The sequence below is a fragment of the Diuraphis noxia genome, unplaced genomic scaffold (assembly GCF_037042655.1).
Source record: "Diuraphis noxia isolate RWA-SAM2 unplaced genomic scaffold, SU_Dnox_SAM2 contig0004, whole genome shotgun sequence".
NCBI classification, from domain to species: Eukaryota; Metazoa; Arthropoda; class Insecta; order Hemiptera; family Aphididae; genus Diuraphis; species Diuraphis noxia.
In genome coordinates this window covers 72237352-72256320 of record NW_028301714.1, presented here as the reverse complement: position 1 = coordinate 72256320, position 18969 = coordinate 72237352, and the positions used below count along the sequence as shown (strand labels likewise).

The 18969-nt window shown below is 27.4% G+C and overlaps 2 protein-coding genes across 4 annotated transcripts in view; one reads left to right on the top strand and one right to left on the bottom strand.

Moving 5' to 3' along the window:
- Positions 1 to 6789, bottom strand: part of LOC149056460 (uncharacterized) — a 29929-nt gene extending 23140 nt beyond the window's left edge. The window contains exon 1 of the mRNA XM_089227623.1: positions 6476 to 6789. Coding sequence (XP_089083749.1) covers positions 6476 to 6607 — 132 coding nt within the window. The 5' untranslated portion in view covers positions 6608 to 6789. The remainder of the gene's footprint in view (positions 1 to 6475) is intronic.
- Positions 6790 to 7647: 858 nt separating this feature from the next.
- On the top strand, positions 7648 to 18217 carry LOC107163052 (acetyl-coenzyme A transporter 1-like). 3 transcript variants are annotated; one of them, XM_015510279.2, is made up of 11 exons: positions 7648 to 7877; positions 8460 to 8672; positions 9279 to 9570; positions 10400 to 10526; positions 11169 to 11328; positions 11410 to 11564; positions 12246 to 12433; positions 14032 to 14216; positions 16865 to 16994; positions 17465 to 17680; positions 17817 to 18217. In XM_015510279.2, exons 3-11 carry the CDS (start codon positions 9361 to 9363, stop codon positions 18027 to 18029), a joined length of 1584 nt encoding a protein of 527 aa, XP_015365765.1. In that variant the 5' UTR covers positions 7648 to 7877; positions 8460 to 8672; positions 9279 to 9360; the 3' UTR covers positions 18030 to 18217. The 3 variants fall into 3 exon arrangements, with proteins under 3 accessions (XP_015365765.1, XP_015365766.1, XP_015365764.1); XM_015510280.2 differs by lacking the exon at positions 8460 to 8672; XM_015510278.2 differs by lacking the exons at positions 7648 to 7877; positions 8460 to 8672 and adding an exon at positions 8679 to 8867.
- Positions 18218 to 18969: the final 752 nt, after the last annotated feature.

Below are 18969 nucleotides of genomic sequence, written 5' to 3'. Positions count from 1 at the left end.
ACTATAAATCTAATACCTATTTGTGTATTAATATTTTGGATTAAACTATATAAATTAAATTGTTATTTATGTAATTATGTGCAGTAATAATAAATAGTGCCTATATTAATCATACATAATTCACGAAATGTCTATAATTGAACACAATATTATATCTCAGGATATACGACAAGAGGTATTAAAATTCTAAGGATGAATCATTTCAGTTTTTTTTTTATATATTCATGGTACCAAAATGATTTCACGCAATTTCAAAACCATTACTGAGCCAACTATAGGAGCTATATATAGCTATTAATTATTATAGTGTTTTAACTGCAGTATGTCGACGATGAGATTTAGAATGTTGACACCTAGTAAGGCAAACAATTATTTTTGATGGATACGTTCATGGAAATTATTAATATCACAGCTTAACGATAAAGACTCTTAGTTTATGCTCTGTGGTTTTAATAATTAATACGCGCAACATTTTGTGCTATGTATAATTATCTTTTTATTGTTGTTTGTTCCTTATAACGCAATATATTATAATTATTGACTAGGTATTGTTATCAGTTTCATCTTGGTACTATTAAAGTTATTTCCTCAATGGTTGGATCACAGACAAAATGTTTAAATAAAAAAAAAAAGATAACACAGACTCAATAGTAGATTAAAAACACATCTTGGCGTTTTAACATTTTTTTCAGACTAAAAATGGGGTTATAAAAAATAAAAACAGGTGCCAATTTATACCAAATGACGTGCATGGAGCACGCTGGAAAACGTCCATGTATCCCATTAATTAGCTTATCCGTATTCACCGAAATGCAATACTTCTTATACAATGACAGTTAGCTCAGAACCGTACAAGTGGGACGTAGTCTGAACAATTAATAAATTAAAAGATGCAAAAGAAAACGAGTTTAATAAATAATAAAACAGTCGATAATTTTCCATCAGAGTAGGTACATATATTTTAAGTACACACACACACACAAAATTCAGTCATATCTTACTATAAAACAAAATTACTATATTCATAATTTATAGCGATGTCATTCAAGAATTATTTTACTCGATACAACAACATGGTTTTAGTATGTAAGTATTATAGACTATAGTACAAACTAATTACCAGTACATGAAATGGTTATAGGAATTTAAAATCGGTTACCGGTAGATCACACGATTTACCACTTACTAGTCTGTTGGTAGATATATAGTGACAAGGCCGGATGTAGGGAAATCGGAATTAGCCCATCCCTGGGTATAATATTTTCTTAGGTATTTCAGCCGTAAGATGTACAGCTCACGTCGATATATTTTCTTATTTTTTTATTGTTAATACATTCGTAAGCAACAAATCAGCAAAGTAGCAGACCAAATCATTTAAGGTACGTTTTGTATTTTTTATTACTAATCTAAGATGACTGATGAAGGAATATTGAAAGGATTAGTTTTACATAGATTTCGAATTAAAATAAAGCTTATTGATAATATTAATAAAAATCAAAAGTTCAGAAATAGTTAATAAGTACTATAAAATAAAGCCGTTTTGTACCTAATAATATGATTATGATTTGAATATTATTTAATACCAATACTTTTAACAATATTTTATCGGATAATAATTTATTATAAAATAATTATAAAGGTAAATCGATTAATATAATATGCACGTAAATATCATCCGATGATCATAAAAAATGACCACATTAATATTTGTGTATTCACTTGTAGATATTTTTTCCTCATTAGAATATTTTAGGTATCTATAAGTATTAAGTTGGTAGGTATGGAAATATGAATTGTAATTGCAACCGAAGGAGTTTTATTTTTAAGAGTACTTATCCGAGTATCTTATAATTAAATATTTATAATTTATTTATTTTAATTATAAGTATTTTGTTATCATTTTTGGTTGCTAAATGACAAAATATTAACCTAGATCCGGCACAAGAGACCATACATTGTATTTATTCCGTTCTTATTCTCTTATAAATTATATTTTATAAATATGAAATTAATAGTGGTTTATATTGACATTTTTAAAAGTTTTTAATTTTCATAAAAAATATTATAAAGATAATAGCGTTGAAATTAATCACATTATCTTCTCGTTTCAGTTCTTTTTCTGTCAATAAATGTATTGCTGTTTTGTGTAACTATCATTAATTTTAATATAAAATAATACGATTATTTCATGGTTATCTACAAAATAGATGGAATTCTGGACATATAATTTATAAGCTATAACTCTCCATGATAATATTAATTTCCATTATACTGATTAGAGGGTTGAGTGATCCTTTTCTCTTCTGATTAGCATCTACGTCTTATACGAGTGTTATACATTTTAATGTATAAGATTAGACCTAGTTTTTATTGCCGTGGGAAGTAATGAAAAAATAGTGAATGAGTTTTTTGATTGAAATATACATAATATTAAATATATACGAGTATATAAACAAGTAAACGATCGATAAGATTTATAACTAAAAAGCTATTATTATAATACCTCATGTCTGGTATATTTGACTTAAACAAATTAAAAAATACACCGAGCTTAACACAAATTTGTAGCATAAATATTAATAGTATATCATTACCATACATATAAACACTACATTACTCTGACTCTCTTGGCTTTAGACTCTGAGTGGACTGTGAATGTTTATTAGCTTTACGATGGATGCATGTTAAATAATTTTTTTGTCCCTTGCCACCGTCTGTATCAATAATAAAGCTTTAATTTTAACTGTAATTTTTTCTCTGATATAGATTATGGTGAAAAAAAAGAAAAACTGTAAACTAAAGATAACATGTTAGGAAATCTCTCATTAGAGACACCTAGTGGCTTTACAATAATATTTACAATTTATTACAATGACATTTTATTTGAGCAATTTATAAAAATTTTAAGTCACGGTATCAGTTCCGCATGAGTCGTCTGGTTGGATTTCCGGGAAGTGCTGGTGTAGCAAGGTCCTTGATGAGCTGGTTGGGGTTGGATTGAAGTTTTGCGTGGAAGCGTTTGTAATATAGAGTGGCTGTATCGTTGACAGAGCGTATTTTGAGATCAGGGTTTATAATGTTATTGGAGACATACCAATAAGGTGCACCTGTAATTAGACGACAGCAGATATTTTGGAAGACTTGGATGGTTCTCTTGTTTGATTTTTTGGCAGACCCCCATACTACCATCCCGTATGCCCAAAGTGGTTGTATGAGAGTTTTGTATAATAAAATTTTAATGTTTAATGTTAGATTTGAGCGCAGGAGTGACCTTACTTAGTGGGTGCAGTCTTGAATTCAACTTTTTGCGTTTATTCTTGAGGTGAGCTTACCATGTTAGTCGTCTGTCTTTTGGTAATTTAGCAATTTGGTATAAATATTGATAATATTTTATTCAAACTGATATTTTCAATGATTTAGACTAATATTAAGCTTTTTCCTATTCATACCTTATAATAACAAAATAGATTTCAATACAGTCTGACAGACCTCTTCTGCACAGAATCATATTTTTGTATGAAAAATTTAACAAACACAGATCAAAGTGATTTATTCGATGATGAGATACATTCGTCACTAACAATTGTACAGCAAGAGTTTGACTATACTTGCCTACTATTTCAAATTACATGTTGAGGATAAACGGCGGTGCATTAGATATTGTCCGGGCCACAATACTTTGGAAAACTTGAAATCTTTTAACTATATATGATTTTTGCAAAGCTCTAGCCCGTACGCTAAGAAAGGTTTAAAAAGAGTTATATAAATTGAAAGTTTTTTTTTGAATCTAATATATTAAAGTGATTTGTAATTAAACCATGCACACGCGCTGGTATTTATAATCTTTATTTCAGTTCGAAAGATTTGTTTTAAAAACGATTATACCGATAAACGATAAACTATTATATTGGTGCTTTTTTTTTTACTTTTCAGAACATCCTTGGTGTTAATGTTCCGTAACAAGTTGGTCAAATTTAAAATTAAAATAACATTACATTTCAAAAGATAAATTAATTAAAATAATTACAATATAACGAGTAGTATACTAATTATAGTGATTTTCAAAAAAAACATGTTGTGGCCGTTATAGTGCATGTCGTTGTTGTATTATTAATGTATGTATGTAAGTTATTATTAAAATACCTGTAAAACTATTATATAATACGGTAATAATAATCGAGAATTATTTTAAATTTAAAAAATAATAATAATAAATAATAATAGCATAATATGTACTTCTACGCAAATATTATATAATGTACCAGCTGAGTGATAAATATTTATCTATTTCCTATTTGATTTGATTAACTTTATTTACAAAATATGTCACGACATAAATTTAAAACCTACTTATACCAATATAAACCTCAATATCACAGCTAGTTTTTTTTTTGGGCACATAAAAGTATAAAAAAAAATCAGGTTTTCTACTTTTGATTTAATTATGCCACGTACCTATATTGTTTTATGTAATATTATGTAATATTGCGTGCTGTTCAACGGTCGGCGGTCACAACATAAATTATTTGAACTTGTCTGCAAAACGTATTCCCGGAATTCGGATAAAAAATTATTGAAAAAATAAATTCAAAGTGGTATTTAGAACAACTGTACAGTGTACGAACAAATTTAGATTCCCCGGTGTGGTTAAGTAGACCATTTAAAAACAAAGCGCGCCGACGAATGTCGTTGAAATGTTGTCTGGAGTAAAGGCAAGTATAAATCTTCAATGAAATAACGCAGCTATACTCGCAGTTTAATCACTACATTTCAGCCATATATTAAGTATATTAAAGTGTAATATATTTATATTGGCAAGGAACTGTAGCTTTTCGTTCCAATGATTTCAGACATTATGTCGTGTTATTTTGAACATTTTTAATATACCCACTCAATCGGAACCATGGCTAAAATCTTCTGTGTAGCGCTAGGATCTATAAATTAAAAATATAAGCGTTCCGAGTGGACAAGTTGTTCCTGAACTAACCCGTTAAGAAAATATTCACTTCACGTCTTATACATTAAAATACGTACCAATATATAAGATAATATTATGCATATGATATATATATATATATATATATATGTATAACATAATGTATACACTATATATAGGTGCTCCGTGTCTCAATGAAAATTATTCACTAACCAGATTATCAGGATCGTATTTACCATTTTTTATTTTTTTTTAAGCAGGGTGTCTGGTGCACTGTGTTTGTTCTCGTACATACCAACAGGCCGCCTACTTTATAGTATAATATATTCTTCTGTAATACCCGTATCCTGATCTAACATTCTAACCTATACCTATGTATATGTATCATGCCATCAAGGTGTGAACTGTTGAGTACTTGAATGGTGAGATTAAACTAATAATTCAATTTTTAATATATTTAGTTGTCACACAAACATTGAACATTTCAATTCGACTGTAATCAGCTACTATAATATTATGATATTATATTTAAGTGACACGCAAACAACAACGAAACTTTTTTCGTTTTTTTGGTTAAAGTACAAACATATTATAAAACTGCTTAAAACTTAAATTGCATACGAACAATATTACGAATTAGTTAATGGACATTGGCTGACGGCGCAGAAACAAGTATTGTCAACTGGCGGGCAATAGGTTTGCATTAATTTACGTATTGTATATTACAGGCGTGAGTTTTTAATAAAAAAAAAATCACACACCACATTAATCATATTTTATTAGAATGATTAGGTATAAAGCTAGAGGTGGTATTTAGTATATCGAGATACCGACAATCGTCAAAATACGTGATGTAGGAATGCATAGCTAATTAAATTAGTTAGTAATACAGAAATTTAAGTTTTACATTTATAATATAATATATATTATACTCCATTGAAAAAGTGTTGAAATAAATTTGATTTTACCGATCCTGAATATCTTTAAGAGTTAAAAGTTAAAATTATATTTATAAAGAACGCTTTCACGTTGATAAAGTCTACCATGGCTAGTGTGCATTATAGTTACTTCTCGAGCGATTAATGCGGAGCCACTCATATTATATCCATATTATAAAATAGAGTCCCTAGTATATTTATTGGAAAAAAAATTACGACATTGCAAGTATAGGTTTAATTAATCTTTCTTTAGACGAATTCCTTTGGTCAATCGTCTAAATTTAGCAAACGATGAGAAGCTTTATGAAAAAAAAAAAAAACTGTTTGGGAAAGGAATTTTATGAAAAGTTCGAGTGTCATTCTTTTTTTAAGAAGAAACTATCACTGCACGAGATTTTTAGATAGTTGATGGCTTGGATCAAACAAAACACGGCCATCCGTTAAATTATTTGATTTGGATGGAAACCTCAATTTGAATTTGAAACCAGTTTTCTAAAATTAACAACAACAGGGCAATAACGTGGTTATTACCAAAAAATATACCTAGGTCATTGTACTCGACCACGCACAATACAATTATTTAGAGTTATACAATACTTACTATGTATTTAGTTTCGGTACTGGTTTGCATCGTCCCACTTATGTATGTGAAACTATTATCGACTCTGCGGCGGCGGGGGTGGGAGGCTTGGATGTTTTGTTTTCCTTCGGCCACCCACATAATCGATATCATATGCGGATCATACTCATAAACGGTTTGATTTACAAATCCATTAATTTACAAGACCTACCGTTTCCCAAACAAGTCGTAGAACACAGGAAATAACGTGGTCATAATTAAACGCCTTCGAGTAGGTCACACTCGCATCACACACGACATTTCTATTCATTACTAAATGAAACTATAATCACAAATAAAATATAAAATATAATTAGAACCTAATAACATAATTTTATCGGCTAACGACCTACCTAGTCGTTGACGCCAAAGATATTTTGCTACATGATATTATTTTAATCTGTTAAAAAAACACACACACATACACACGCACGCAGAAAAACAAATTCCTAGTATTATTTTGTTTATTTAACGTAGCCTACCTACTTATAAATAATATTACAACCTTGATAATCCTTAATTTATTTCAACCTCATGGTTTCAAAACGTCATATTGAATAACATTTTTTCCTGTTGTCGTTTTTTTTTTTTTTTTTTTTTTTTTTTGGGAGTGTTGAATAGTCCTACGACGTATTTTAGATAATTGGACATTTTGTTTTTTATTCCATTATAATTTTTTTTTTTTTTTTTTTGTTAAATCTACCGAAAGAAAATATAAAAACATCAGTTTCTAAAGAATTCAATTATTTTTGTTTCGTTAAAATTAAAAATAATAATGTGGTCCACATATTGAACGAATGGTAAATCGTACACGAATACAAATTTAAAAGGCCACAGTGTGACTGTTATTGTATTTTCTCGAAATATCCTGGGAAACCGAGAAGAAAACCCACGAGGAAGCAAACTCGTTTTAGACAAAATATTTTTTCACTACTCTTATGTGAACCGAGATTTGTATTTTTTAAATAGTTATACTTTCGAGTGTAGATAAAAATTTCAGATGACTACGATATCAATGGCATAATCGGTTCCATCGATTAACATAACTCTTACCAGTACCAGTATTTCATTGTTCGTTTGCAGTTTATCAGACAGCAACACTTGTGAACTATAAGACAGTTTGCTCATACCAGAAATACTGTGGTTTCTAACTTCTAGTTCGTCAGAAGTATAATTATATTTGACACCGCTATTTAGGTATTTCGTCTAATCCAACGCGATCACTGTAGTTGCGATTAACCATTAACCTGACCATCACGAATTCGTGCTACCATAACCTGGCGATTCAGCACCCTGATTCCGCGGATTAGTGAGAATACGGTTACAACTGATAATATCTAATATTATGTGACCAACTCTGACTTGATTTATGATGGTCAAATATGTGAGTAATTGTGATTTTTTTTTGTTCTCTTATTTTATTTATTTTTATTATAATCAGTACCTACCTATATATTAAATTCACTTCCAATCAATATGTTAATTATTATTATTGTACATATACCCTCATATGTGTATATACCTACGTAATATTGCGTATACATAATAATATGTATACGTATAATGTAATAACTAATAAGTAGTAATGATAATAATAATATGTAATACGTTGTTAATAACTAATAAGTTATAGTGATAATAATAATGTATAATACGTTGTTAATAACTATAATAATAATTATAATTAAAATCTTCGGGCGGTGAATAATATTAAAATAAATAAATTATGGACGACCGGTACTTTATTGCGCATTTTCGTGTTTGATTTTTGTAAAAGTAATGTTTTTTATTTTTACATCAGTTCAGCTAACAAGACGTATCTACATAATATGATATATTATTATAATTATTATTTACTATTACACTAGTGACATTCCTTTGGACGCGTGTTTAATGTTGCTCGTAACTCACCTCAAAGGCTTGAACACATCCAATAATTGGCACGCCAAATGATTAACTGTTGCAGCTCGTACTTTGCACATTCCTCGCGAACTTACCTCAACCTCGTGGTTCCGGCTGGCTAGATGTACATGTTATATAATAACCATAAAATCAGTGAAAATGAAACTGGACATCATCTAAGGGCGAAGGTCGCAACCGTTAACCGATAACATTCCGTGTAGCCAGACGCTGCGGATAACTGGTTTTAAAAATTTAGTATCGTTCCAACATCAAATAGGTACTGGCTATAAACCTTTCAGTCTAACGTAGGACTTTGACCGTTCATCGTCGTACCCACTATTATACCTTTCTTAGCCCATCTAAAGATCGCGGGAAATCTTTACATTAATTGCATCATTCTCAGGATGTTTAATAAATCGAGCGATGGATAATATTATAATGTCTTAAACGTTTTTTCGTTTTTAACTCACACGTAAGGCATCATAATTAAATAACTCAATTTTTTTTTTCATATTTATCTTAAATCTTTATTGGGTGGAGGCAAACACGTTCAGAATAATTGTTCACAAAATTCTTACTTTATGAATAACTCAGTGTTTCAGAAGATAACAATTAAAAAAAATATATATAACAATAATAATATTTAATACGTTCGAGAAAATTATGTTAAATTACAAATGTTATCTCTACAACAAATAATTTATATAATACTGTATTTCTATTAAATATTAAATTAAATGGATATTATTATATAGGCACTTACCAATACTTATTAAAACTAATGTGTTACCATTTTGTATTTTTTTATGATTATAATATACCATATAATAGAAAATAATTATTATATGGACAAATTCAAATAAAATTGCACTATTTTGTTTAGTATCACCGATCCGTGTTCTCTAGTCAAATTTACAAATCAAATCGTTTGTTAACGACCAAGTTCTATAATATAATAATAAACTATGTTTAAATCAACCAAACACAAAGATGAATCAGTTGAAGTATATGAAGTGCCACTCAAATCTAAGTCAGAAAAGCCAAACTTGGACGGAGATCGGTTGAATTTAATCCTATTAATAATACTATACACAATACAAGGATTTCCTATAGGCGTATCTACGGCTCTTCCGTTGATTTTACAGAGCAAAAAAATGGTAACCTATGATGATCAAGTAAGTGCATATATATACTATTTTTAAATTATACGATACTTCATTATTTTATAAAAATTACTTTGTTCACCTTAAGTAACAATGAAACATATTTTTATAGTATAAAAAACAAAATTATATGTTTGTTAACTTAGATAAAGTGAATTTATTTTAATTTTAGAGGGCGCTACACCCGCATGTGTTCTCTGTTTCTTTCAAACGCATAAAATGACAAATTTTACATTCTCAATAATTTATTTAACTCAAGGATATTTAATTTAAGACCGAATTGACTTATTATCAAATTTAGGAGCGCGAATATTATCTAGTGAGCCTCGTAGATTTTTTTAGATTTTTATCTTAAAGCAAGTTATGAGTAGTTTAAAATGCTCAAAAAAATATACCATTTTAATTTTTATAATTAATTATAATTTTGATAATTTAAATCATAACAGAGTTAAATAGATTATTGAGAACGTACAATATACCACATTATACGCGTTTGTAAGGGACATCGTATGCAGGTGTAACGTCCTCTTAAACATTATTTTTTAAGGTTTCATAAAATAATTATTTTTAAAATTAAAAATCACCATACAAAAAAAATTTTAATTACTTTATGCACTTTTAATATTTGCAATGTAGAAACGATAAAATTGTCCATATTGAGTTTTCATTTTATTTATGTCTAACATCTTTAATTAGATACAAATTTTTTTATCAAATATTATAAAACAAATTAAAAAATAACTTTAGACTAATTGCTTGATTTACTGTTTGTAAAATGATGAAAATGCGTCGGGGATTTATATTAATTAATTATAGAATATTATTGTTTGTTTTATTTTAGGCATCATTTAGTATGGCATTATGGCCTTATAGTATTAAACTCTTATGGGCTCCAATTATAGACGCACTCTATATAAACTCGATTGGTAGACGAAAATCCTGGCTATTACCTCTTCAACTATTATTGGGTATGTAAATTTAATTTTTTCAGCACATACCTATCAAGGTATGATAATACTAGGCACAATATTATAGAAAAACAGAGTGCCTACGATCAATCAAATATTTGAAATACAGTAGAACCCCTCTCGTACGCCCTCGGCTAATCCGCCGCTCCGGTTGATCCGACCATAGTATTATTGATATGAATACTATGTATGTAATTTAAAAAGTACAATTTAGATTTTCCATTTTATAAAAGATATATACAATTAATTGCTAGTTTAATATTTCCCTTATTAGTCTTAGCTAAGTCTAAAATGTCATTTGCTAAACAAAAATCTATAATTAGTTTTTTTTTTAAGTATTGTAAAATATAATAAATTTCTAATATAATCTTGTATGTAATATATAAATAAAAATGTTCTGTATATTCTGATAATCCGACCTTTTTCGCGTTCCGACCACACCCCCAGTCCCGGAGGTGACGGATTAGAGAGGTTCTACTGTATATTTAAAAACAACATTATTTTAGTTAATTAAATGTTTTTCAATATGTTGACATAAAATATCAACACGATACTCATACTTTAATAAAGAAAGTTTACGAATTATTCACTCTTTAATACATGTAAACCTAGAAATGTTCAACTATTTTTGACATCGAACAGGGGTCACATTTTTTTATATGGCCTTCAATATGGATAATTGGTTGCCTGAGACGGGACGACCAAATCTTACGATGATAGTGCGGATGGTCTTCGTTGTTAACTTTTTGTCCGCGACACAAGACATCGTCGTCGATGGATGGTCGCTGACGGTGTTGAAAAAGTAAGTACCTAACGCAATGGGTTTCTATATTATTTAAAATTATTGAGCTTTAACATTTTTCTTATTTTATTTTCTCTTTAGGAAAAACGTGAGTTATGCCTCAGTGTGTCCTTCTATAGGAGTACCAATTGGCATGTTCTCTGGTTCGGTTTGTTTTACTTTGCTGGTATCTGAGGAGTTCAGTGTCAAATATTTCGGAACGAATCTCGGCACAGGAGGAATTATGACTATGAAAAGTATGGAAATAAAATAAAATTTAATATATGTACAACATTTTAGTGGATATTTGACTTATTTTTGTTAGAATCAATTTTTCATTAAAATACTTACATTATACTTTGAGTAGTATAAGTTTTTTATAATTTCTTTGTTCATACACAACTGTTCTTAAATATTATAACTTTTTGTGTAGATATGATAAACAAAGTATGCAGATTTTTAATTAATTTATCAGAAGCATACTTTTATATTTTGGTCATTTCTAACAATTTTTAAAAGATTATTAGTTATTTTTAATCTTTAATTGTATTGTGATTTGCTTAACAATACATGTTCTAATTATTACAGTAAAGGTACATTATATGGTGTATCATTATCCACACCCACTTTTTATCACCCACTGATCTGTTTGGCTTACTATTGTTCAACCCACTAAGAAAAAATTTAAATTGCTCCTATGCAGGAAGGGCCATCATTTTTTCCGGTTTCTTTTTATTACCTAACGGTTTTTTTTTTTAATTACATTAATACATATTTTTTGTTTTTGTTTCGATTCGTTCACACTATATTCTTAACTAAGCACAGGTACGTTTATTTTATCGAAATTTTTGAAACTGACTATTGACTATTTAAATATTTTCATGAGTCTATTATTATAATAATTGCAATCATTTTTGTCTTATATTTTATTTACTTAGGTTTTTTTAGTATTTGGGCTATCATAATTTTGATGGTAACAGTATTCATTGGATTGTTTAAAAGTGAAAAGCATAAATTGGAAGATAACCACAAAAAAATCAGCGTATTTGAGAATTATATACTATTGTGGGACATTATAAAGCTACCTCGTGTTAGAGTATTGGCAGTAGCATTGCTGACAATAAAGGTGAATAATAATAACAAAACATACCTACTGACGAATATCTATTTAATTTAAACTCTGACTTAAATACAGTAATATTATTACAATAAATGTATACCAAAACGGCTAAGTATACAACACATTTTATTTTTAACATTAAATTAAGAATTGTATTTGTTTTATTTGACTATTTAGTATTTGTTTGAAAATAATATAACCTCTAATGTTTTTTTTTTTTATAATTTTATGATCCAAATAAAATTATAATATGTACCTATATCTGAGTGGAGATACGAGGTACACCTCTTTTGTACGCAAAAACCTGTCAATAAACCCTGGCCTTTTGGGAAATTCACTGGATAAACCACAACTGATCGCATTAATTTATCCATTTTTTACAATCTTGGAGACCTCAAATGTTCTCAGAATGTTTATTTTAATATTATACAAAGACATTCAAAATGATTATAAAATGTTTATTGATTCCATGCCATAATTAAAACATTTTTTTTTTATATACATGCATATAAAATGTAATCCTTATAGAGATTTATAATACTTGATAAATAATCTTGCATGTATATTAATATTACATACGAATATATGAATGATATTTACTAAAACTATCAACAGAGTGACAGGGCTGTGAATATAATGATGTTGTATATTTTATTCTAAATTAAAAATAAATAAGACTCAAATTTGATTTAACTATTCAAAAATACAAAATTTTATTTCGCTTATTTTAGTGTATTTTATTCAGTTCATATCAAGGCATATACTTATCTAGCTTTTAGTTAATATTTGGTTGCAAAATTATAGATTTGGCTAAATCGAATACCAATATTGTACTTGAATATAATATATTGTTTAAAATATTCATTATGTACATCTACATTTTTCAAAAATATATACATACATACATATTTTTAAAGCTAGGTCATTTAAATTTTTTTGATAAAAAAAGTTATGTATAATATATATATATATATATGCAGTCAGAATATTCTTTGCATACTATTTATTACGTTTTAAGCTATTATATATTATTTATAATCGTGAATTAATTTTATCAAATAGATTTTCCATAAATTTACATATTTTTGAAACCATTTAAATGTTCTCGTATTTTAGTGTGTAATTTCATGCATATTTAATGTCTTTTAGCGGATGAGATTCATAGAATTGACTATAAATATATTTGAAGCATCGATTTCGAAATTTGAGCACTTTAAAATTTAAAAACATAACACTACCGATATAGGTACATTTCATAATAAGTCACCTATTGATTCAATTAAAAATTATCAGAATTTTTTTTTTTTAGCATATTTAATAATAATTTATTGGTCATCCAGAATAAATCACATTAATAAATACACTATAATGGTCCAACTGAGGATATTATATTATAAATATATTATTAACATTATTGTATTATGATGTTGACATTTAACAGTTAATGTTTCTTTATCGATAGAATGGAATATACAAGTATTCTTATAATGTGATATTTATACAGTTTCACTAAAGATAGATTTCCCCAATTGCGGGAAGTTATTAATAAAAAATAGTTTCTCTGTAGTCCATTTTATTTAAAACGCTATGTCTTTGTATTCTAGATGGGATTTACTGCTTCGGAATCTGTAACAAATTTGAAATTAATTGATGCTGGTATACCTAAGGATGACATTATGATGATCACTTCAGTAATGTATGTCATGAAATTCGTTTTTCCAATATTTGTATGTAAATATGTTACTAGTTCCACACCAATGAGTTACCATCTGAAAATTACGCCTATCAGGTAAATAAAAGTAATTTATTATATTGTAAGTATAATGAAATTTATAAATTTTAATGATATGGTAAGCAATATAGTCAAGCATGATTTTTATATTATTTTATATGGGTGATGCATAAAATATCTACATTTGTAGTCAGTTATAATAACGTTAAGAATCGTGTGCACTTGTCTTTCGTAACTACGGGAATAAACTAACACTACATATCTTCACATTATCATGGATAACTTAAGCTAAGTTTTATGTTAATCGATATGCAATGGTATTATACAATAATTTGAATAGATGAGAATACTACGAAAGCAATATTATCATTCCTATCCGTGTTTTGAAGGCCTCTGAAATATTTTAAACATGAATTGCAATATTTCCAGCAATAATTATACAAGGTTACTATTAACAAGTGCTATTATCATAAGTGCGTGAGTTGGACCGTTTGTCAGCTGAAAATAATAATAATATTCCTATTTGAATATTAAATAACATCTTTATCTAAAAAACAAATAATAATTCCGAATGACCCAATTAATTTTGACATAACGAAATTAAACATATTCAATTATTTTAATTATAATTATAAATTATAATAAATGATGTTAGAAAGTATATTTCACAATATATAGCATAGACAGTATATAATATATATAATAAATATTTTATATTAACATATGGTAGTAAAAATAGTATTGGTAAAAACCCGCAGGACTAATAAAAAATATAAATTTTAAACACATTTTAATGAAACTCAAGGACCTAGTTAATCAGAAATTCAATTTTAATAAAAAAATGAATAATTAAATATAAAACATATACAATCATGTCGTCTTAGTACTGTCAAGAATAGCATATGATTGATTATCTTAAAGACTTTAAAGTCAAACTACTATATATATGTAGGTTTACGGTTAGATTGATACTTCTTATAGGTAATTATAAAAGTTTGAAATCTATTCAATTACTCTATACTTAACTATGTTAAGTAATATAAAAATATATCAATTTTATTCAGATAACCCATACAGAAACATATTTATATGAAACTTATTTTTATAATTTATGTGATAAATATTCAAATTAGGTTTGTGCTAAATAAATGCACTAGTCCGAAATCTTCATTTAACCATTCACTTACACACATTGCGTAACCAATAATTTTTTTTTATTATAGTGTAGTTTTGATCTTGTAAAGATAAAACTATAATAATCCGTATTCATTGCCAACCAAAAAAGGTTGTAAACTTGTATGATCTTAGTTCGTCTTACTATTCCCAAGCGCTATGTGCCAGTGTGCCTAGCTAAGTACAAAATGTCGAAAATGTGTACGTAAGAATTTACGAAACTTGAATGTTACTTGGATAAATGAAACAGCTAAACTATAAGCTATAAAGGTAATATCGAGTTTTAGTTATAATTATTTTAATTATTTGATATATTAAAACCGTTATCATCTAACCAATTTTACTAACCGAGCATAATTAATATTTACTAATGAACAAATAATAAGGTATCAACGTTGTATATTTCACTACTTATTATTAAAGAATTAAAACTTCTAAGTAAATGCGTTTAACATAAAAATCGTGTTGAATGATTGTTGGGCTTTAATAAAAATATATTTTCTGATATGTATTTATTTTTTTTTTAAGTTAAGGCTTCGAAATCTGAGGTCATATACTTGAGGTTTTTCTATTGTAGGGGTTACGAGTGGTACAGTTGATACAGTTAGTTAGAAACACGTCTACAGTGGCAAGAATTTTGCTACTAAGAACCCATGTGGTCACTTATCCAGGAACTAGTGGCACTGGCCGGTGCTAATACTCAGATCACATTCGTGAACGAAGCCAGTCACCACGCCATACCAAGCCACTTTCTGATAGTTTTTGATATTAATGACCACAGGGCATAATATGATTATGATGAGTTATAGCCTTTTTTTTTTTTTTTTTTTTTAGTTTTTTTTTATATAATCTATTAAATTGATTATTCATAATTTTTGTGTGATGAAAAATCATTTTTAATTTCTTATTTTGAGGAATACAGTGTTGCCTTGATATCGTGTTGATTAAAAAAAAGATATAAACATAATAAATAATCATTTAAAAAAAAGTATAGGTAACTGAACTAACAGAAAATGCCAAAATGTTTTTTTTTAATAGATTGTTTACTTATGTTGGTGTTACATAAGTATAAAATAATGAGTATAATATATAAATATTTAATAATATATATAACATGCATGGTTGCTGAATCAATAAAAACGATTAAATAATATAAGGATTAAGGAGTGATAAATGCTGCTACACAAAAAATCAACTTTCACCTGTGTGTAGGCACATATTCTAGCTTGTTATAGGGAAATGGAATTTTCGTGTTATTCACGTAAGTACTAACGATTTGTGTTTTTGGAGTTTAACTTGCGAACGGGTGAAGGGGGCATGACTTGAAAGATGAGAGAAAAAATGGTTTAAAAAATAAGTTTCAGTGAACATTTTTGTTTTTATAATATAATATAATCTGTGAAATAACACATTGCCGTAAATGTATTTACCTGCAAAACACTAGTAACTTGTCACTATGTATGATATTATTGTATTTTATGTGTCTAATGAAATAGCAGCATAATATATTGTTTTAACAAAATATTTTTCAGATTAATTTGTGGTGTTTTATTCTCTGTGTTGGTTTATTATACACCAAGTTTAATATACAAAGATGGACCTATTATTACCATACCGTTATATTATTATCTAATATTAGGATTGGTATCTCTTATAAACGAGGTGAGTTAATAAATCTATATCAGTTAGGTAGTATTATTTCCTTGTTTTAAATAGCCCTTTAAATGTAACGCCTTAAATTGTATACCTAATATATTGTTTCAAGCTAGTCCTAAATTGTAACTATTATATTATATAATATATATATATATACATATTTTAATTAATTGAATTCGTATGATACCTCTATATAAAATAAGGAGTTATATGTAGAGATATTTATTAGAATAATACGTTCAAATTAATAGTCAAACCAACTTTTGAGTTGGTATAAAGTTTCAAGTAGAAACTGTACAAGTATCAATAGTATAGTTTATAATAATAAATTATCATAAGATTATATTATTATTTATGCTAATAATAAGTATAATATAATATTATAATTATTTGTTTTTTTGACGTTAAACAGTATTTATTTAAGTTATGGGTTTTTAAAAATAAATAATAATATTAAATTTTAAATTTTGTTTTAGATGTTGAGTTTATTTTTGATGCTGACACTAATTGCATTCTTTTGTAAAATAAGTGATCCCCGTTTTGGCGGAACGTACATGACACTATACAATACATTTTACTTTTTGGGATGGTTAATACCAAATACATTTGTTTTGAGACTGATTGATATTTTAACTTTAAGCGAGTGTACTAATAATGTCGAAAATACCTGTTACACGAAAGATTTAAAAAATGTAAGATATCATTGAATATTTTGACTGCAATAACTATAATAAATATACATAATCGTTGAACAAATTTAGTGAACATAAAATATCCATAATTAAAAATTCATATTTTTAAGTTGATTTTTTAATATTTCTTTTTTAGCTATGCATTACAAATGGAGGAACTTGTGGGATTCATGTGGATGGATACTATGTAGCAATAGCCATGTGTACAGCTTTTGGGTTCATTTGGTTATTTACATTTAGAAATATCTTAAAAAATTACCAACTAGTGGACGCTTACCATTGGATGATACATGGAAAACACCTAAATAATGATGAAGTAAATGAACCATGCATTATGTCTTCAGCGTAATTTCAAACGATGGTTATACTAAATATATGGAACTTTAAGTATATTTTGAATATTATTATTGTGTAAATTAAAACATTTTGGTTTTGCAATAAAAATTTAAAAATCATTTATGTACTTAAAACACATGCTTAGGCAAATGCAGAATGAAATGCTGCAAGAAGTTAAATAAAATTATTTTGTTTGGTAAACTTGTGATTTTTTTTTTTGTACCAAACAATTATTAAAAAAACCGGTTTTTCTATTTTGTGTGTATAGGCATTCAATATAGGAAACCTTGGTATACGTCTTCCGAGCGCACTTAAATATTTACTCATGAAAAACGTCAAACTACTGATCAAATGATTAAATGTTGCTTATAGTATACTATGATATTATATAACTTATAATAACAATAATTAATATTATATTTATCTAGTCACCTTGATAAACTTAACCAACTTAATATTGATGAAATTAAAAAGAAGATACACGATTTACTGAATATAATCTGCACAAACATGGTAACTAAAGTTTGTGCTATAATTTTAATATCGAACAAGATTTTCAAATGTATTATAGAAAAAAAAAAAAAAAACGAGTAGTAAGCGAAATAAAATTATAACACATTTTTAAACTTAGTTTATTGTAAACAGAGATCCTTTGACGCCATATTTTCTCCTTAATATTTTAATATTCGAACTAATTGTATTAATTACATATTATAAATATTTTTATTTTTATTTTTAATATGAATGCTGCGCAAGATAAGAATAGTCTCTGAACACGTTATTATTGACAGAGTAAGTTAGCGTATAAGGGTCCTATAAGAAAGATGCATTCTGTAGTAGGGAACGAACCAATAATGAGCAATCCAAAGTTTTCAATTAAGAAGATAAATTGAACTCCTACGATATATGTCTTATTACTCAAGCGTTTTAAAAGTTTGCAACATAATATCATT